The 22,809-nt window shown below is 39.7% G+C and overlaps 1 protein-coding gene across 2 annotated transcripts in view; it reads left to right on the forward strand.

The window, feature by feature from the left end:
* Window positions 1–70: 70 nt before the first annotated feature.
* Window positions 71–22,809, forward strand: part of zgc:162331 (uncharacterized protein LOC793007 homolog) — a 52,594-nt gene continuing 29,855 nt past the window's right edge. The window contains exons 1-2 of one of the 2 annotated variants that reach the window (XM_049566663.1): window positions 71–150; window positions 20,692–21,279. In XM_049566663.1, the coding sequence (XP_049422620.1) occupies window positions 21,003–21,279 (277 nt within the window). In that variant the 5' untranslated portion in view covers window positions 71–150; window positions 20,692–21,002. Of the gene's footprint in view, window positions 151–19,964; window positions 20,596–20,691; window positions 21,280–22,809 lie in introns of those variants that run through there. The other variant, XM_049566665.1, reaches the window with a different exon arrangement.

Raw genomic sequence — 22,809 nt, forward strand, 5'->3', positions numbered from 1 at the left:
CTTGGAGAGCCGGAGGAGGAGGAGAAGGAGGCGGAAGAAGAAGAAGAGGGAAGCAGTCTCCTGGAGGTGCGTGAAGTTCTGTTTTGGCTGTGCGCTTTTACGCACAGACCGCAGACGGTGACCGGACCTGGCTATGTGCGTCTCTGTGAGGTGAGTGAACTTGCCTGAACTTGCTTCTCCCAATCTGAATTTTACTTCCACCGTGTTGGACTCTCGTGCCATGCACTACTCTCGAAGTCCCTCTCCTCCTCCGTGTGTTTGATGCTGTTTGAAGCATCAGGTGAGGCTGCCGGCGCATTTATGAGTTTGGATAGGTATGCTAATTAATCACGGCTCCCCCCCCCCCCACCCCACCCTCTCTGGCTGTGTATCGACCAATCAACGGTGAGTAAAGTTTGCACAAGGGCGTGTGCGTGTATACTAGGGTTTTTGCAGCATAACTGTCTCTACACAGGAATGTAATCAAGCTAAGAGGGAAACAATGAGGAACATAACACAACAGTATTAGAATAGTGGGGATGCTTGGGAAGGGGAGATGGAATTCTGCATAGATTAATAATAAAAAGACATATAAATAGAATATTACAGAATTCTTAAAGAGATGAAAAAGATAAAAATTACCATGTTAATCACACAACATGCTATGAAGTATGTTAGTGTGTGTGTCTGAGAGAGGGACCAATTATAAAATCAATGGTTTTATTAATAACAATTATTTGAAATTCATCATTTTAAGTCATATAATCCTCAACAAGGATCTTTAACACATCACAGAGTTTGAACCAAATAGAGCAGGATGAGGACCACAGGCTGCAGTCGCCCTCTAGAGGATTCACTGACGTTGTGCACACAGGTTCATTTCTCAGATAGGAGCCTGGTGAAGGAGAACCATCACTGTAGAAATATTTTAACATAAATGTCACAATTTAATGTACACCGTTATTTAAAGAGAAAATAGTATGATTTAATATCTTAAAGGGACAGTTCACCCCAAAAACAAAAATACATATTTTCCCTCTTACCTGTAATGCTATTTATCGGTCTAGATTGTTTTGGTGTGAGTTGCAGAGTGTTGAAGATATCGCCCGTAGAAATGTCTGCCTTCTCTCAAATATAATGAAACTAGATGGCACTCGGCTTGTGGTGCTCAAAGTACTAATAAATTACATTTGAAAAACTCAACGGCAATGTCTCTTTCCAGAAATCATGACCCTGTTACTCAAGATAATCCACAGACCTTGTTTGGAGCAGTTTCATGTAGGAACTATTTATTTTCTATTGAACTACACCTACCAACTGTATCACCACACAGAAGGAAGCGTGCATCTAGCATCAAGCGGCTCGTGCTCCTGACAGAGCAAAATGTAAACATCAATGGTGCCCTCCTTGGCTGAGCTGTAACATTAGCTAGCTCAGTGGTGCTAGGTGAGCTAGCAGTAGATGCATGCTTCCTCCTGCATGGTGGGTGTAGTAGATAAAAAATAGTTCCTATGAAACTGCTCGCAACAAGGTCTGTGGATTAACTTGAGTGACCGAGTCATAATTTCTGTAAAGAGACGTTGCTGTTGAGTTTTTCAGATGTTTTTTTGTGCCAATTATTTCCATTGTATTGATGAGAAGGCAGACATTTTTTGACCAATATCTCCAACACTAAACAACAACTCACACCAAAACAATCTAGTTTGATAAACAGCACTATATGTAAGAGGACAAATAAGTATTTTTGATTTGGGGATGAGCTGTCCCTTTAAACTGCCACCTGTTGTGTCTGTGAAAAACAAATAATTTCTGGTCAAACAGGCTAAAGCCCTGGCATTGAAATTGTGTTTGACTTCCCGTGGGCAGTTGCTTCTTTTAACTAAAGTGGATTATCAATATGTTTTTATTTTTCTCTGTTATTTATCTAGGGCTTTATCTAGGGTTATTTAATGCCATTTTGGCACCCACCCCTTCTGGGTTGCACCCCAAGCAACTGTCTGTGAAGACCCACCATTGCTATTGTCCATGAGTAGATGCACTCTTCCTTCTGCACAGTGATACAGTTGGCAGATGTGGCTTGGTGGAAATGTTTGACTAACCAAGTCTATAAAGTGACATTTTCCTGCCAGGAGCAGACCTCGGTCAGAAGTTACACAACACCTTAAACTCATGGAGTGTTACATGAAAGTGGTGTATTTAAAACCATATACACAGGGCTGTCACATGATGAACATTCACACATGCAGCATTTGAACTCACCAACAGCTTTTCCTTCATTGTGTAATGAGGATTAATTCTTAGCTTCTCGTTCAGCAAACAAAAGCCCTGGCTGCCTGGTGAAAGCAAGGGAGACATTTGAAGAGATTAACCACTCAATCTCCTATAATGTGTGAAAAAGGTGAAGAAGTAGGGATATTTAGTACAAAAGAATGAAGGAAATGTCGCGTTTCATGTAGACATAGTTTGTGTATTTTATACACTACTGGCCTCTGACTGCTTTGAATATCATTTGTGTGTGTGTGTGTGTGTGTGTGTGTGTGTGTGTGCATGCCTGCCTGCGTGTGTGAGTGTGTGTGTTTGTCTCCTCTTCAGTGGACCTTTGAGCTTACATAACCCAATCACTATTAGCTAATTCTCTCTAAACCTCTTTTAGTCTTAAACTGTGTAAAAATTTGTCAATGGCTTTACTCTTCACAAGGATTTCCCAGTGTGTGTGTGTGTGTGTGTGTGCGATAATGGGAAGTGTTATAGACTTGTTAGGGAGTTTAATTATCACAAAAGTTGTCACAGATCATATGTAGTATTGCTCCTCCATTTTCTGTTTCACATAGTAGTTACAGTATTTGTCCAGGTGTTAACATATGTGTTTATCTTTTTACATTATCACCTAAATGCTGCTGCAATAAGTGTACTGTGATTCTGGTGGAGAAATAATAAAATTGTTCTTTATTTAAATTATTTATTGTTCTACCACAAAACAGTCACACTTTAAAATGAGCCTTAAAACTGCTAAAATCAAAATTTATTTCAATGGATTAATAGCCTGTTTGTAAATTGAAAGAATTAACTTGACCTAACAAACCCATTAAGAATGTTATTTGCATCTTTTAGTTCATTGTTTTGGTTTTATGGCTAATAACTTTGATCTTTTTGCTCATTCGCATTAATGAGAATTAATCAGTTGGACATGATGGGGTGGTTGCCTGGCATTAATAAAAAGGTGCAGCAAGCATTTTTTTTTTTTTTTTTACTAGTGGCATTCAATTTTTTCCGTGTGACGCACCGCGCATTTTGCGACCTGCAAAACAAACTGTGTGATTGTGGCCTTAGCCTTCTGCTTATTGTAGCTCACAGCTCACAGCTGTGGCTTCAAGTTTACAGTACATTAATGTAGCTTAAGTTAGCTAGAGCCTCAAATCACTCCCTGCCACTATGAACAACCTCACCAGAAAAATACCAAGCACCATCTCCACAGATGGACCCCCAGTCAGTGGCTAAAGCAACTAAAATTCAGCCTACACAATCCCAACCTCCAGGGGACTGGACAGCCCCGACTCCCTGCTGCATCAGCAAACTTTTTGTTACTGCTGTTACATAGGTTAGACCAGGTGATGCTGCAGGCCACCAGCCTGCTGTGACACCCAACGCTGGGCGATTTGTGTTGGCCACATTCAAGTCAGCTGTGGGATGAGGGCTGTATTTTCAAATTCTCCTGTTTTTTTTTTTGTTGTTGTTGTTGCAGAGTTTTGACTACCCAACTTTAAGGCTTTCTGTTTACTTAAATGGCTTCCAAGTAGAGATAAGGGTATTGCTGAAGTTTTCCTAAAACCATCTCCCCCTATAGACAGAGCAAAAAACACTGAGCATTAAAACTAAAGAGGATAAAAGAATATTAGGGCCTAACAGAACACCATAATGTAGTCTCCAAAAGGCCACATAGGGTTTTTGGTAATGTTTTTCATCCCATCACAGCAGTTATTTTATTTTGCAATCCTTTTTCCCAGTAATGCTTACATAATGCTGAGGCTGCCACTCAGGACGCTGATGCTCTTTGATGTTCTTTTGATATGTTGAGCTGCAGCCTCATCCAGTCATCCTAATATTGTAAAAAGTATATGGTGACCCTTAAACTATTGTTGCACAATATTCTACCATCAGCATAAATCACTAAACGTGTAAACATGTCTGTAATACACTGTAAGCTTCCTGTAAACGTGAGCTCAAGGCGGAGCTGTCCAGTCTGCTGTGGTGCTGAATCCTGCTCATGAGCACCGGCTTATTTTACTTTGCCTCCATGGTTACGTTGTAGGGTTGACTAATCCTAAATGTGCCAGACGATGGGCATAAACACAATTCTGCCCAGATAGCTTGCTATCCCAAAATCCAAAATGAGGAGTAATGCACATTATACTGAGGCAGGAGAATAAGAGAAGTGAGGGAAGCTGCAGGAAAGGAGATTTATCTTGACATGTGCAGGTCCAATAAAGACAAGGAGCAACATGCGAGCAGGGCACACACATAACAAGATTAATACATACCTGCAAGAGGGATCAGCAAACTTCCAACAGCACACTGCAGCCCAGTGAAGTCCAGGAAATCCAGGGAATTCTTAACACAACTGCCACTCTGTTTACTTTTATATACATTACTGTTTCTCTTTCTTTTTAGCAAAGATGTCCAGAAACTGGATTCAACCTTAAGTCACCCTTCCTACTCTCCTCCATGCTTCCTTTGTTAGCTTCTCCCCTCCCCCAGATCACAGGTGTGTCTAATTTATCTCACACTTTCCTCACCTTCCTTTCCTGCCAAGGCTGAAAAGGGATATTCTGTGTTTTTCTGGTGTTTACTCACAGTAGTCTAACAATAGCAACATCCAATTTTCTTTAAAGGAGCACTTCACCCACAGAATGATCATTTGTATATCAGTTACTCACAATGTGTTTCATGAATTTGCGAAGAAAACCTTGTTTTTCTTGCATGTCTCGAGAGTAAATAAACAATGTAGTAACAGAGAAAATTCTGCCTGAATTGGAGTAAAAAAGGTACACATTTGAGGCGTTGGTGGCTTAGTGGATAGAGCAGGCGCCCCATGTACAAGGCTCTTGCCGCAGCGGCCCAGGTTCGACTCCAGCCTGTGGCCCTTTGCTGCATGTCATTCCCTCTCTCTCTCTCTCTCTCCTCTCTTCACACTTAGCTGTCCTGTCAATTAAAGGCAAAAAATATTTTTAAAAAAAGGTACACATTTAACAACAGCAAAACTATATCAAAACATCTCTTTACAAACTGTCACACAACTTGTGCAGTATGATCCAGCTCTCATGTATCCTGTTGTATGCTCACTACTTCCCAAAAAATGCATTCACTAAAACATCATTATCTTAAAACACGTGCATATGAGTAGCATGCATCAGCGAGTGTTTGAACTAAATATTTTGGTTTTGAGTGAAAATGCATGTGTTTGGGAAGTACTGAGTATATGAATGAAGAAATGAGACGTGGAATATACTGCAAGAGTTGTGTGAGAGTTTGTAAAAGGTTGTTCACGGCCCCCTTTGCTTCAATTCATCAAGAATGTTTACCATTTCATTTTTGGATTCTTCGTTGACCATTGAGAATTGCGAGAAAAATGCAAGTTGTCTTCACAAACTCAAAGTAACACATGGTGAGTAACTGATATATGAATGATCATTTTGTGGGTTAAGTGTTCCCTTTAAGTCCCCTCATCATATCAGCTAGATCCAACTCATCATTGAGGCTCTATGATAACAGTGAGTGAAATATTCAGAACCTGAGTTCACCCTGCCATCACATGGAAATCCTTTAGATCAGGGGTGTCAAACTCATTTAAGTTCATGGGCCACATACAGCCCAATTTTATCTCAGATGGGCTGGACCAATTAAACCATTGTACAATAAATAATAACCTCTAAGTACCATCAGCTCCAATATTTTCCCCTTTTTGTGTGTAAAGAATTACAAGTACATTCTGTAGACGTTCGTCTTTTTACAAAACAGACTTACAGTCTGAGACGTCCTTAGTGCAATTTCAACAGTCTCAGTTTTCCACATTCCACTCCTCACTGTCATTACATGTGCATTTATACATATATTTTCTGATACAGACTCATTTGAACTGAAGCTGCTGATTGACAATATTTTGCACAATATTCAGTAAGAACTGTATTCTGGTCAGGGTGGAAATGCTTCTGAAGCAAAATTTTACATGAATTACAGTAAGCAACACATGATTTACCTTGCTCCTGAAACCTGGCACCTCTTAGTCTTGTCAAACATCTTTTGTAAAGGAACACAAAAGTATTACAGGAAAAGAACAGCTTTATATGTTTGATTAAAATGTGGAGGGAGACTGCAACTGCAATGCCATCTAGTAACCACAAGAGGGTGCTGCAAACTTAGAGCTGAGATGTTCTGCTCATATTTTATGTTCATGATAAACAAGTTTTAGTTTATGAGAGCCACCAGAGTTCTCACTGTTTGGGCCAAAGGAAGATGTATTCTTAGTCAGTTAATTTTAACAGGCTGTAGTTATATATGTGTATTAATACAGAGTTTTTTAAAAATTCAAATTTATTTATTTTGGTTAAGGTCACACATGTTCTTATTATTTCCAAGCTTTTTAATTCAGGCTTTTTAGCACTCTGTTGGTGTTGCTGATGGAGAAGAGGAATCCGTTTCCCTCTGGATTACAGCTTAGTGAGAGACCTGAAATGTAAATAGAAAATGCAGTGCCAGATTGCAGCGAACTCTGACCTCAGATTAGGAATCACATCCAAAACGCATAATACACACACACACACACACACACACACACACACACACACACACACACACACACAAATCTAAATCCATGTGAGTCTGCTGTTTGCCAGCTCTACAGCACTTTCAGTCGTTGAACCTTCAGCCGTCCCAAATGCAAGATAATTTGTCTTTCATCAGTTTTTAGTTTTTATATGCATATTTATTTTTTTTTTTTTTCATCTGTTTAATTATATTTCAAGTTTCATTTTTGTTGTTTTGGAAAATGTGTGTAAATGCTCTTCTCCCTTTAGTTTCAGCATATAAAATGCATATTATGCACTGTGAGAAGTGAAATATGAAAGTTTAGGGTTTCTACATTCATGTCAACATGCTGCTGCTCTCTCATTGACCTTTCTTGGAATAATACCAACTTCTCCCCAGTTATTGACTCTTACTGCAGCCAGGTCCCCGCAGCGTAGATCAAATGGAAGATCAGACGAGCTCCAGGGGTCCCAAAGTCTCCTGGCCTCACACAGTGTCACTGCATGTTTATCTGTCCGACTGCTTATTTCTAATCTGACGCTGCTGCTCGTCTCCCAAATTAACGTCAAAGCTGCAGGGAGTCACCCAAAGCTCGGATCTTCACTTAAATCCTCAGAGTACAGATTTACAGATTGAAGTGTTTCGGTCTTGTGTGTTGAGTGGTAATCTGCACGTGTAGAAACCAGAGAAACGCCTGATTAGAGTTAGTTAAAAGTTTTGCTTCCTCTGGTTTCATATTTTTCTGTCCTTTTTTGTTTTTCTTCACTTCTCAACATCTTACACTCCTCTCCTCAGATGCTGTGCTGTCCCAGTTTCCCAGCAGAGATCAATAATTTCATCTTATCTCATCTTTCACACTTACCTCAGTGATGGAGGAGCTGCTTTTTGAGGCTACACTCCAATCTCAGTGCCCCCAAGTCAACCAACCTATGTGGGGAGTAGTTTTTCTTTCAAGATGTGTCATAATCTACATACAAATAATTATATGTAGGGTTAAAAATGGCAAATGTATCAATAAATGAACAGGAATAAATAAATGTAGTTGTAGAAATAAATTTAAGATATTTATTTATTTATTTATATCCTGTTTATTTATCAACTTTCATGTAACTATTTATTTCCATAGTTTTTTCAGGATTTATTTGTTTATTTCTGTATTTATTTCTGCATTTATTTGCAGTTTTATTTATGTATTTCTTTATATGCCTCTGAATTTATTCACACATTTATTTCTGATTTTTTTTCTGTATTTCTTTATATGCTTCTATATTTATTTCTGTATTTCTTCATACATTCCTGTATTTATTTACACATTTATTTTTGTATTTCTTTATATGCTTCTGTATTTATTTACACATTTATTTCTGCATCTATTTCTGCATTTCTTATATGTTACTGTATTAATTTACACATTTATTTTTGTATTTATTTCTTGATGTACTTATCTGTATTTCTTTTTATATTCCTGCATTTCTATTTCTTTCTTTCTATTTTTCTGTCTTTTTCCTTTATTCCTGTATTCCTTTAGACATTTATTTATTTCTCTATTTATTTATACAATTCTACACTCATTTATTTATTTATGTAGTTTTTTACATATTCCTGTATTTATTTATACATTGATTGATTTATTCCTGCAGTTATTTATCCATTTATTTATGGACATCACTTTCAATCCTCCATATAATTGTATGTATGGCATGTGATTTTTCTCACCAAAATATGGTGTAATATAGTGTCATGAGCAGAATACTTGAGTAAGTGGTTAAGGACACTTCAAGGACACTCCAGCGGTGGTTTCTTGTGCAGGATTATTCCCCAGCTGTCCAGAGGATTTGAACCAGCTGCCCTCCAATCCTGATCCCTGCCCTTTAGATCCCCTTCCTCTTGTTTGACCCCTGCTTCGCTCGTCTTAGGTCAGATGTGGTTTTTAGAAGCCCCAGGACTCCACTGGTGCTTACAGAAAAACACTTTGTTTAATGTAAAACACTGTCAGTAAAGTATGAGTAACATGAATCCTACCAGTGAAGATTCTTCAATTCACAGTATCCCACTGTGCTGTGGTAAGATCTTGAGAGTTGTTTACTGCTGGTAAGATGATGTTGTGGCTGCAGGAGCAGACTTGTATGGAGTGCAGATGTACTGAAAGTAATGAGTTGGCTTAGACTGGGAGCAGACAGGTCCAGAGAAGAAATAGGCAAAAGTAAAAGATTCCCACTAAAAATAAAACATAAAAAATGATAAGTATGGAATATTAAATCATTCGTGACTGTGAGCTTTAAAAACTTTTCATCTTAGTTTTGTAACTGTGTGCCTGAAAACTCTATTTTGAATACTAAAAATAACTTGAACTAACTATGGACACTAATGTCATGCTAAAATTACTAAATGGCTAATTTAAGATTAATCCCATCAGGAGACATCTGTCTAGGATCTTTCAGTTCCTGATCTTACTGTCACAAAATAATTTAGCCAGCTGTAGTTGTTGAATCCTGTCCTTTCTTTTTATGGACCCTCTGTTTTCTTTACAAAGCACTTTGAACATCAACTTCACTATGTAATGCATCGTCATATCTATAAGAGCATGTAGACAAAGACCTGCAACACTTAAACCTACAATCACTGATTTTTGGACATTTGGGAACACTGATATGAATACCCTTATGCATAATATGGTGAACTTGCTAGCTAATTTGTTTTCATAGAGCATCAGCATTCATTTGGAGTTGTGTTTCTGAAGTCCAATATTCAGTCTCCTTTTAACTCTTCTCTATTGACGTTTTAGTCATGGACCTTCTACGTCCACATACGACGTACAAAGTACCCTGGGTGCATTGCTTGTTGATGTTCTGCGACACCAAGTCAAGATACACTTTCATTTACACAGGAAATTTATCATTTACATAGGCTACGGTCTCTTTCAAAATAAATGCACTATGTTGGTACAACATCACAAATTGACGTATTTTTCCTTCAACAACAAAAACACGGTTAGGTTTTAGGTAATAAAAGGAAGTGGTTAGGTTTAGGAAAAAAGAACAGGGTTTGGCTCTAGAACCTTACGGGACACCAACACTGCTCTCTCGGGGGGAAGTCAGTGTTATTTGGACCCATCCACCACCCCTCCCGCCCGTCACACACAGATTTCGTTAAACTATAATGGCAACCAGAGCCTTTTCTTGTTGGCACTGCAAGTCACTGCCCAAGCGTCGGATTTCGACGACTTTATATATGCAATGAGTCCCTTCAAAATAAACTTCCATTTTCACAAGAAATTTGTAGATTCTGCTTGTTAAATACATTGTCTCTTTTCAAAATAAACTTTGAGGGTAGGTAACAAAAAAAACCTAGCTTTAGGTTTACTTTCTTAGGTTTAGGCAACAATTACACCTGGTCAGATGTAAAAAAAAACCATCATGGTTTGGTTTGAATAAGTAGGTTTGTACTTATGTAAAATCACTAGTGTGATAAGCTACACATACTAGCATGTTACGTTGTTAATAAAATAACTTGACTGACTTTTGGTTTCACTTGGGACACAAACAGCGGGCTCCCGGGTGAAAGTCCAGAGTTTGTTTGACCCATCCACCTCCATTCCCACCCACCCTATGCAGACTTTCTCGCTCTTTATACCAGCTAGTTGCAAGGAGTGTCAAAAAATACCGCTGCCCAGTGCGTCTCATATTGCTGCTAAAGGGTGCCTCTGTGTGTCATATCTGATGCTGAGTACCACTAACCAAACATCAGTATTTGATATATTTTAAAACTCCCCCGTTTAAATTTTACCTAAAGGTTTGCATGGTTAAGGATGAGGCCACTTTGACAGACAGACTGTCTGCGAGGTATCACAACAGCCTATAAGTTAGAAAGTTAGATCTACCCCTCATTCCTCCACAGCTCCACCCTCTCATCCAAATATGGTGATTTCTGGCTCCAAACATACAAAATGGGAGTCCAAAAACCAATGGTTGATGACACAGTGGCCACTTCCATTATTTTGATGTCAATGGTCTCCATCAACATCTGGCTCTTTAGCAGCTAAATGTGCTGCTATGTTCACCAGTTAATCGCTAACTTTATCAGAGGTATTTTGCTTGCTGGAAACAGACTGATGGGAGCAGTGAGAGTGAACCAAAATGGTATATTTACAGTCTGTAAAACCAAAACAATGAGATGAAAGATGCTAAAATCCTTTGTAGAGCTGACAGGAACTGCAGAATTTGGTAATCTGGCTGGGTTTGTTGACTATGAACAACCTCTTCCAGATTGCATAAAATAATTTTATAAATATTGATTAGTGCAGCTTTAAGCTTGAGGGCATGGAAATGAAGGCACACATTTGCAAATCAGAGTTAGCAGAGAGGAAACTAAATGCACAGACTTAAAACTTCAAGCCGTATTAGACCTGAATATACTGTTAAAAACTCATTTGTTTTGTAAACCCCTTGTTTTGTAAGTACTTTGCCTTCCATGCACTTTTAATGCCTTTCATTGTTTTTCTCTGCAAGTTTTAATCTCAGTTATTTTCTGTGTCTCTGTTTTATTGTTACTTTTTCTTCAGTGTTTTTATTGCAGAGCACCTTGTAACTTGTTTAGAAAGGTGCTTTAGAAATAAAATTTAGAAACAGGCACAGACTAAAATGTATGCAGAGCAGTTTTGGTTAAGTGGTTTGGACCAAATAATGAAGTCTCTAAGTAAAATATAAAGAAAGTGTCAGTGGAATAAACAGAATTAGGGCATTCCAGGTGCTGCAGAGAAATACTGTTTCAAACCTTGTCCCAGTCAGTGCTGCTCTTGGCTCAGTGCGGTCTCATTATCCCCTGATTCCTCACAAGAATTCCTCCAGATCTCCATCATTTGAGCTGCTGCCACAGATTACGTGAACCCTGGTGAGAAGGGATGTCTTGTCCTTCGTTCACCTCTCGTTAGAGGAAAGCCCCTCTGTCCTGTGTGTGACCCTGCACTTCCATACTTAGTACTGATTATTGGCTTTATATGCTGCTGTGCTCCACACACACAAACACACATACACACGTACATGTGAATATACAAACTGGGGTCCATGGTGAATATGTGCCGTATAAGGACACATGACACAGGCATGACACATTCAATTAAGCATGATACACAAATATATAATATATGTATGTGTATGTTTCCGTATAAATGCAAACTGAGAGTGGACTGAGTTAAAGTGCATGTGCATATGTGTGTACTCGTGTGTGTTGGTGTACTGTGTTTTTATATTATATAACAGTATTTAATGTGCTCTAAGATGTCGCATTAGGGATTAGGTTGATAGTGACAAAGCTGCAGATTGCCACTGCCTCTGTGAGTGTGTGTTTATGTTTACAGAGACAGATTTCTTATGTTTAATACTTTTCAAGATAATTACAGTGTACATGCATGTGGCTTTAATAATCATCAAAACAAAGTGAGTGCCTGTTTCCCTGTTTCCTCCCTCTGGCTGATAAGCTCAGAAAAGAACTCTGTCTGTCTTTTTATGTAGCAATGTTGCATGTTTTTCTAGATGGCAGAACCTAAAATTATTTGAACTTTCTCTGGACCAAGGCATACAAAATCAGCTGTTAATAATATTTTAAATACACATGAATTTCCTTTGCACCCTGTTAATCAATACCAACTGTGCAAGTACACTAGAAGCAGCAAGCCTCACATTTCAGAATGCACATACTACAGCTGCACAGTTCAGTACATTGATATTGGCAATAGATAAAAATTTATGAAAATGTATTATGAAAGCTGTCATTTGTTATCAGCCCATATAGCGTTTCTTTTAACTCTTTGATTTGGCTTTGCAGCCAAAACTTTAGGAGCCTATTCCAGCAGACACTGGGTGAGAGGCAGGGTGCACCCTGGACACATAGAGACAGACAACCATTGCACTCACATTCACTCCTACGGCCAATTTAGAGTCACCAACCTAGTCATTAACCTAGCCAGCGTGTCTCTGGACTATAGGAGCAAACTACTCACAAAGGGCTCCCCCACCCTGGTGATTGAACCAAGAACCCTTTTGTTGTGAGGTGACAATGCTAACCACTGCACCATGTTTGGTGTAATGTGTAAATAAGCAACTAAAAAGTTAGCTTATGAACTTATACATTTTAAATGTTAACAGCTTGTTCTGTCGCCACCAAGTGGCCAATATTTCAATTACAGCTTTAAACAGTGCTTACTACTGTATTTTGCAAAAGCTACAGCCTTTTCATTTCTCTCATTACAGCGTAACTAAAAACAGTGTGTCGGTAAGTTGTGATGCTGTCTGATCCATGATACGCTATGCTTACTGTTTTCTTGGAGAGACTTCTTTGTTCAATAAACGATTAAAAAAAAAAGGCCTCAGTCTCACATTTTCCACAGAACGGAGCGTGATGAATGTGAATTCCATCGGTCTCAACCCGATCTATCAAGCTGCTTCCTTAATCCACATAATCCTTCTCACAAGTGCTATCCACTCAAACTGTACCACTGGCAGTGCATAAAACTCACACTCAATTCTACGAGTTAACACCGTGGTCTTTAAAGTGTGAACATGTGATGGACATCTGTCAGTCACTTTCTACTTCCTCTCGTGTTTGAATTTCAGAGTAGAGGCTGATAGAGAATGATAGTCTGCCCAGTGACAATCTCATTGCTTTGCACTGGTTATACATATAGTGTGTTTCATTATTGATGTGGTTATGATTTATTTATGTGAAAAAGTACTGCAAGTAGCATATTAAGGACACTATACATTATTCAATGTTAATGTTTATGCGGGCCTTAGAGTAAATAATTGCCCTATGAACAAACTGTGTTTACGTCAGTCAGTGATACAAATTGAAGACGCAACACTGACGAGGTATTAAGTTGCTATGGCGACTGTGTTAGCAATCACTTCCCTACATACACATCCAGCAGACACAGAGAACTTAAACATTTAGTCGGAGTGTAAGTTTTGGCCCCCTGACAAAAATCCGAAGCTCTTTACCTATCAGATATTCCACTTTAACTAGTCACTAACTGTGTCTGTCTACTGTTTGGTGCTGGTCAGATAACACGCAGTGAGTTTATCAGAGCTTTTTTAAAACATCTGACTTAAGATTGATGACAATGGAGTGGTGTTGTGCTGTTGGTGAATGTTTCTCTCAAAAGAACAAATGTTTTTGGCTGAAGGAACTGAACTGAATCACTTCCTAAAAACTATCTGTTTATTTCACAGCTCAGTTGAGTTCTCAGTCAATTGCGAGCGAACGTGCAGGGACTCACTGAGTGATTCAAGCCTGAGACTGTCTTGGTCCTTGAGTGTTGTATGTTCAGTGATTTGTCCACTGAACATACAACACAGTGGACATGAGCCCTGAGTCGATGAGTCAAGCCCGCCCTTCTCCCTCTTCCTCATGTCTTGAAGTCTAAATATTTATTTTTTTTAATGAAGTGTTGCAAAAATAAATGTGCTGTACAAAATAGAGAGAGAAATAGAGAAATAGAGCAATGTTTCTGTAAGTTATTAATAACTTACTGAAAGTGCTGCTTTGTCACATTTTGGCCTGCCTGCCTGAAACTATGATATTATCTATTACAGTGGTTCCCAACTGGTCTAAGCACAGGCTCCAGATTTCTTCTTCATCATGAGTTCAAGGTCCACACAATTAAATATAACGTCATACTTCTGTTTGGCCATGTCATTGAGCTAGTTTGCTGTCTCTGTTAAGCAGACATCTGATTGTCACTCACTCTACAGTAGGAAACCACACTTCAAAATAAAAACTCAGTTCACTGTGCTTCAAAATATTTTTTGATTTAATTTTTTACAAACTTGACGTCACTTGCAGTCCATTCAGAATGGACCCGTGGCCCACAAGTTGGGAGCCACTGATCTAGTAGGGTTGCCCAAACCCACCTGGTTCGATCCCGCGCATCACAAGATCCAACTAAATTCTCAGCTCACTGGCTTATTATTCACAAATGGCCATTCTCACTTCACTAGTTAATGAACTGAACTGAACATTCAGCCACGTTTTAGTTCAGTGCGTGGGACTCCGCAGTCGGAACTCCGGTCGAGCACTGCGAGGGAATGGTGCATGCTCAGTGATTTGTTTACTGAATGTACAACAAAAAGCATAAGCCCTCAGTGAGTTGCTGAGTCGCTCAAGCCTGCCCCTCTACCTCCCTCCAATGTCTTGTAGTCTTGAAGAAGGAAGTGGTAGTAATATTTTATTCATAATTAGGTGTCACGGAAATATACATGGTTTACATAAATTCTCTGATCGCAGTTTAACAGCTAGCGAGCTGAAATGGATGATCAGCTGTGTTTCAGTTCAGTGAGTGGGACTACATGCAGTCGCTCTGAATGATTTTGTAAACAAATCTGTTCAAAGATTTATTTTTAAAGAAGCAGTGTGTAGGATTTAGTGGCATCTAGTGGTGAGGAATGCAGATTGCAACCAGCTGAAACTGCTCCTGGTTAGAATTCCTTCAGTTCGGGTTCTGTGTGTCTCTACAAGGGACCCCTTCCACGTTACAAAAAACATATTAATTGATGCATCTTTAAAAATGAATGTTTAAATGCTGAATTTTGTATGTAGATATCACATAACAACAGTTCCTTCCTCATAGTGGGCAGTGGATTCAGTGTTAAACTGAGGCTTTTCCTGCAAAGACTGCTAACTCATCACTATTATATTTTGCTCCAACATTTTAAGTTCACACTTTCCATGCATTAAGACCATTTCCCAACATCAATTAAACCCTGACACCTGAAACCACCCTCAAACCCCTTTTTCTGATTCATACTGATAGGATGGGTGTATTTTTACCATAAAAACCTCGCCTAGTGCAGCTATAATTTGATGTCTTAAAATAAAATCTTGGATCAGTCCTTTGAAGCCTTTCCTGTGTCCACTTTGGCAAAGCTGTGGCTGTAAATAATGTAGTTCGCGGCAGCAGAGCCCACCGCGTCCCCATTTACTGGCCGAACATTTGATAGATGGCAGTTTTCTCAGGCTAAAAGCGTTGCATCTTACTTCATCTGTCTTTCTTGTCCAATCTCTCGCTGTCTTTCCTTCTCTCTCTCTCTGATTGTTTTCCTCCCGCTCTCATGTCATTGCTCACTCTGCCTACCCCTCTCTCACTCTTCAATTGCTCCCCACCTCCATCTCTTTTCTTTTCTCTCTCCATCTCTTTCTCCTATTTTTGGTCTCAGATGCCTCAATTATTCATGTCTTTGCATGGACTTTCTGACCAGAGAGCTATCAACAAGAGCCATCAGGGTCATCATATTACACCTGAGCATCCACCTGTGACACTTACAGTCCCACATGAGTATGCATGCACACAGCTACAACACAAATGGGAGATGGTGTACACACTCAGAGACAGAGGGGAGGGTAGGCAGGTACTGGAGTCACGTTTTCTCACTGCATGGTTGCAAGTAAAAACCACAAGAGCTTCAAAAACACTCATGTTGAATTAATTGAGTACCTGAAAAGCTTGTTGTAGTTTGTAACACTGAACTCTTCTACTGATGCTTCCTGTAGTTAGTAGTAGTAATAGAGTAGTGGTTTTACCCCGGACAGCCACATTAAAGCAAGGATTGCTGACTTGTCAGCTACTTCTAGGGACTGAAATGTCCGAAAGACTCTCAGTTGACTGGAGGGTCTCCAGCTGATGATTTGACTCTTTGACTTTCAGGGGGCAGCACTAGACCTTAGCCAGTATTTTTATGGCTTGCAGAGCATATGCCAATCTTGTGAGTTCAGCTTGTGCTTCAAGATTTATGTGTGGAAATAATTCACTGGGACTAAGCTAAGCAACTGGATGCTGGGCTCAGTCAATATATCACAATGAGCAAAGCAAAATTTGTGGGTTAGCTGACATTGTGACAATACAAAAATGTCTGACGTTAGATCTTTTGAATAAAATTTAACAGGGGACAATAAGAAATACAGACAAGCATATTATGAATGTTCTTCTTTATCGACTAGTCCAATTCTGTAATGTTACATTACACAGCGCTGTGCAAAAGTGATAGCAATTTATTCCAGCTATAAAGAAAAATGGCACACCAGCATGGAGTAAAACATTAGTGTGAATTATGTCAAAGTTACTGGCACAGAGCCACAAGTGAGTTCTTCAATAATACAGGGGTTTGTGTGTTGTAAGTATGCAACAGCCACAGTAACTGAAGCCATCTGTAATGGAGAGTTGACCTAAATGGTATATTTTTTTTACCCAGATATGTCAAACTGTGTCTGAGCCTTATAGCACTGTAAACATCACAGCTAGTATCCAATACTTGCTGCCAGCAAGTTCCCCTCAGTCCCCAGTTGAATTTATACGTCTGTGTGTCAGTTCGAGGAATAGTTCACCCAACAACTATATAAATCATATAGTACTCACTTTCCTAGGCTCTATATGGCCCCAGAAAAAGTTTTCTGTTGAATGTCATTAAGGAGAGCAGAGATAAAAGAAAAAATGAAAGTATATCTCTGCAAACTGACCTTATGGGAGGCCGAATGAAAGACAACAAAAATGTTATAAAATGTCTAGAAAAACTTTATAAAAAATTCCTATGAAGTATTACCCAAGTTTTGTTTTTAATCAACACATTCTCACTCCCAACTCATCATAAACAGACTCTCAGTCAGTGGCTTTACATGTTTAACTACGACACTCCCCTCTAGTGTCACTTTTGGATGCTCAGAGATGGCATGTGAATTTCTGCTTGTTAGATGCATAGTTTTGTTTTCAAAATAAATTCTGTGTTCACAGGAAATGTCCATCGGGTCTCACTCCCAGGGCATCAAAAGACACAGCCTAGTCAGTGGCCCTCTGCATCAGATACAGGCACACAATGCAACCTTTAGCATCCACATGGGAGGTTTTCAACCAATTCCAATATAAACCAATTATTAGACATTAAGAGTAACACACGTAGTATAAAGAGCAAGAAAGAGGCTTTTGCCCAAGCAACCAAATATAACAAGCAGGAATAAGATCATGTTGGTAAATGTACAGTTTCTGCTCATGTAGTGCATACAGTCTAATTTTAAAATAAACTTCCAACATAGGTTTACTTCATTTGTAGGTTTATTGTCTTAGGTTTAGATGACAAAAGTATGTGGTTAGGTTTAAAAAAAAAAAAAAAAAAAAAAGACCATGGTTTGAGTTAAAATAATTACATCAACGTAATGTGATGTCACATTCTTAAAATCACTCAACAGTGATTTTTGTTTTTACACAGGACACAAATAGGAGCCCTTGGGCACAGTACTTTTACCCAAGGGACTGCTTTTACCCAATAGCCGTCCCTTGGGTAAAAGTGCTGTGCTTGTTTGACCCATTCACTACCCCACCGTCCTGCCCTATAGCCAGTGTTGTAAAGTAGCGACACTACAAGTACCGACGTTAGTAACCTAACTACAATTCTCAGTAGCATGGTGGTAACATCACTACTTTCTGAGTCAAACAGCTTTTCAGTAGCGAAGTTGATTAATTGACCAAGTAGCGCAGTAGCATCCACAACAGTTACAAGCTCTTTTTCCGAGGAAAAACTCCGAAGTACAGCAGACTTTTTTCTGTTGAGATCTGGATAAAAGTAGGGGTAATAAAACTGAGGATAAGAAATGTAACTGACATTAGTGCCAGACAGAGGCATGTAGACAAAGGCAGCACTTCAGTATGACATCACATACGAATCCCTTAGTTTATTGTGCTTGCCATTTTGCTATTGGCTTTTCTTGGCAAGACCCTCCCTACCCTGCCTCTGTTTGGCTACATTGCACTTCTTGATGTGTCTCTTATTTGCCTTGCCCATAGACTGTGTAGATTTGCAGTGGAGACTAGAGAAACAGACAAACCATGGGCCAAGAAAGGACCTAGAGAGACAGAGAACAGTATTAAGAGAGGAGAGAGTGATTTTTCCAGGACATGTTTATGTTCTAATGTCCCTCCAAAGAGCCCGGTCTTTCTCTGAAGTTGCTGAAATCCAGTGCTTGATCAGTGACTTGCAGGGTCAGAAACCAACAAAAAAGGCGTCCTTTAATGTCAACATGATATGCGGTCGGTTGCCGCAATAATTTAACAGCACCCAGCAGCATCAGGGGGAAACGCGGTGGGAGAAAGACAAAAGGTAAGGTGGTGAAAGTCTGAGTGGGATGAGCGGGATGGGTGGTGCCTGGGTCCAACAAATACCAACTTTCACCAGAGAGAGCAGTGTTCGTGTCCCATACGATTCTTAAGCCAAACCCTGTTCTTTTTCCTAAAACCAAGCACTTGCTTTTGTTGCCCAAACCCAACCATGTGTGTTTGATGTTGAAGGAGGGAAAAAAGTCAATTTACGGTGTTGTACCGACAGTGGGTTTATTAAGAGAGAGACTGTATGTAAACATTAAATTTCTGTATCTGTATTTGTGTATCTTTAAAAAAGACAATGCATGTAACAGGCAGAACTTGACACGGTGTCCCAAAACTTGCACCTGAGGTACCTTGCATATCGTATATGGACATGGAAAGTCCATGACCAAAATGTCAATATGTGACGAGGTCAGAGTGAGAATGTGTTGCCCCAGAAAGAAAAGATTTAATTCAGATCTGTTATTTTTATTGTTTATATTACTGTCTTTTATTTATAATGGTTTTATTGACTGAAAAATATATTTTGGAATTCTGTTTTTGAATTACTGTAATAGCCAGGTAGCCTAGTGAAAGAGACAGAGAAATGCATTAAGTAGGAAGAGGAGAGAGAAAGGGAGAGAGCGATAGGTTGACTGATGATGTCATGTTATTGGAGAACATGTTCAAATGTCACAAAGTCTTCAAAAAAAAGAGAAAAAAGAAAAGTTGGAAATTTTAAGTCAGTTGTTTAATGATAAACGTCCAACTGGACATTTTTTGCATGCTTATTTGTTTGACATTTTTTCTTTGCACTTAGAAAATGCTAATTTGATATAAAGTAGCTTTGCAAGTAGCAAGCTACTTTTGCCATTTTCTCCTAGCTTAGCTTGCTACATTTCTTTGGGGATAGATTCAATGTAGTGAAAGTTTTACTTTGATGTAGAGTAGCTCATTACGTAGCTCACTACATCTTCCAACACTGCCTATAGCCTATGGACTCTTTACACTATTGCTGTTGCACAAACACAACAATTTTGCTAATCTATTGCTCAACAAAAACTGCAAAACTTGTAGAAAACACAGGCAGCCCCTGTGGATACAGTTCTTGATGTCTCTATATTCATGGTAGCCATTTTGTCCATGTAGTATTTTTGTAAAGGTGCATATTAGCCAAATCTACGGCAGCTATGTATGTACCCTGTACACTGCTATGCCACAATCTCCAAGCACAATAGGTTGTGCTTTAGTTTTCAGTCCCCTTCTACCAGTTGTACTCTGTGTTCAAACTGTATGCATGTTGGCTAAGCTGGGGTGACAAGCTAACCTTCTGGCTCGTGATCTACAGCGTGATCCAATAGCAAGTATTGATCAGTCTGAATGGCTTTCCGGTAAAAGTCGAAGTGACACCTTCAACTGTCTGTACAGTCAATACAGTGCAACTACAAAGCAAGAGGGGAACACGGTGAGAGGGGCAGAGAGGGAAAGAGCAGCAACCAACCAGGAATATCAGGACTTAAGGCTGCATGAGTTACAGCTCAGCACAGCTCAGCGAATGAGTTACTGTTATGCAAGAGCTCAGTCAGCCAGCGGGATATCAGGAGGGGAGAGAGAGAGAGAGAGCAGCGGAGCGAGTGAGCAGCGAGAACACGAGCTGAGGGACAGAGAGGCGAGGGCTGGAGAGGAAACAGCAGCATGTGAGAGCAGATTACAGCTGGATCTACCATACACATACATGCATTAACATACACACTCCCTCACTGTCTGTCTTTCTCTGTCATACCTTCTTGCAGCACGGCAGCATCATGAGTTTGAGTGCAGAGGGGGTTTTCTTCTCTTCGCCAAGAGACTGAAGAGAGAAGAAGAAGAGAAGAGGACAGATAAAAAGAAAAGAGAAGAAGTAAGAAGAGAGGAAAGGAGGGGAGGAGAGAGGAGAGGAGACACAGAGGAGAAGACAGGAAAAGAGATAGAAGGAAAGCAAACTTTCTTCTAAAGGATCTTTCGACTCATTCAGAGGCTCGAGTCAAAGCACCCAACCATGAGGCTGTGAGTCCCTGCTCCTTCTTTCCTCTTGCAGAGCTCCTCTTCTTCATTACCTGACCCCATGTCACCCAAAGTGGGACCCAGCACTCAAACCACAGGCACCCACCTCTGGATGCTTCTATGCGCCCTTCTCAGTGCTGTGGTCCTAGCTAGGGGCTCCTCGCTGAGCCCCGAGGACTTACAGAGCACCGCTGCTACATCGCTGCCAGAGGACTGGAACCGCACGACCATCCAGCTGCAGCCGGATCTGCAGACCGAAGCCCAGGTGCCGACAGAAGCACAGACAGAAGCACAGACAGAATCTTTGCCAACTCAGAGCACCACCAGCAACTATACAGGTTAGTCTCTCTGACGATCACCCATCGATTTCTTCCTTGTTTTACTGCTACAACTTCCAGCATGAGTTAATGATTTCTAGTTTTGTGTCACGCCAAAATTGAATCCACACTGAAAGAAATATTTTGCGCAATGAGATCCAAACATTACAGAGTTTGGGCCACACTTTTCCTTTGAAAAATCATCTGGAAAAAGTTCTTGGTAGGCGGTGTTTACAGAAACCTCTAACCTATGAAACCTCAATCTGCCTTTCAATGAAAGCATTCTTTGACTACAGCTGAAATGATTAGCTGATGAATCATCATCGACATGGTAATCGATTTAGACGTTTCATTTTCAGCTTTCTTCCTCTGAATAGTAGTTTTTTCTTAGTCTTTCCTGAGAATAAACTAAATATTTTTGTGTTTTGGGGTGTGTTTGGATTTAAAAAAAGGATACAAATATGTCAGTTTTGGCTCTGGGAAATAATGGCTATTTTCAGTTTTCTGACATTATATAGACCGAGCGGTAAATCAAGATTTGGCAAATTATGCGACAACAGACTGACTTCAAGAGTTCTTGTTATGGCCACGGTCTACTTTTGATTGCCAATACCAAAAATGCTGACTCCACAGTGTTAGAAATTCAGTGGTTGCTACACGATCACAAGTCTTGGCATTAGGCCTCCGACTGGCATTAAAACTCTCAGAAATGGGGATTTAAGGAAGTTGCAGGAGTAAGTACGCAAGCAAGTACCTAAAAGTTCTTCCAACTGTACTGGTTGTGTCAATATCTGTTTCCCCATTGATTTGTGTTTCTCTTTATATTAACTCGAACATGACTTTACCCTAAACCCAAAGTATCTTTTGTGATACTAACGTGAAACTAAGGACCCTTTCGCACCTTCCTCATTTGGTCCAGACTTTTGGACTCTTCAGTTTGAACCAAACCCAAATTAAGAGTGTAAAATCCTCCCTGCACCATGGCCCGGACCAAAGAGCCAAACCTTGATCCGATGAAAAGAGGTGGTCTTTGAACCTTGGTTCAGTTTGTTTTTGGTGTGGATCTTTTTTTTTTTTTTTTTGAGATGGTTCAGACTTTCGGACCAATTTGAGAAAGTTTTGGCATGCTATCGCCAAGGGATAAGAGTAGTGTAGCACCTTGGTACATAGAGTGTGTGCGTGTGTGTGTGGTTTAGAAACAGAGAGAGTGATGATGGCCGCGCATGGAGTAGATAGGTGTTGATGATCTGAACGGAGAAGGAATTAGCAGTGAAGTTGTCAAGTGGTAATAAATGTACAGTGTAGGTTTCAGCTTGTCCATGACCAATGCAAAATACCAAAATGAGACCAAAATGGTCACACATGGAAAGAGACGGAGACAATTTTATCAAGAGCCAGTTTGAAAAATGTCACAAAACCTCAAAACACGTTATCTTCTGAAACGATGAGAGACAGGTGATACAACAGGACGAGAAAGCCTGTCTACAAACTAACCAATGTCAACTCACGTAGGTGATGATGACAGAATATAGGTGTGTCACGTATAGTTCT

Source organism: Epinephelus fuscoguttatus, linkage group LG22 (assembly GCF_011397635.1).
Source record: "Epinephelus fuscoguttatus linkage group LG22, E.fuscoguttatus.final_Chr_v1".
NCBI classification, from domain to species: domain Eukaryota; kingdom Metazoa; phylum Chordata; class Actinopteri; order Perciformes; family Serranidae; genus Epinephelus; species Epinephelus fuscoguttatus.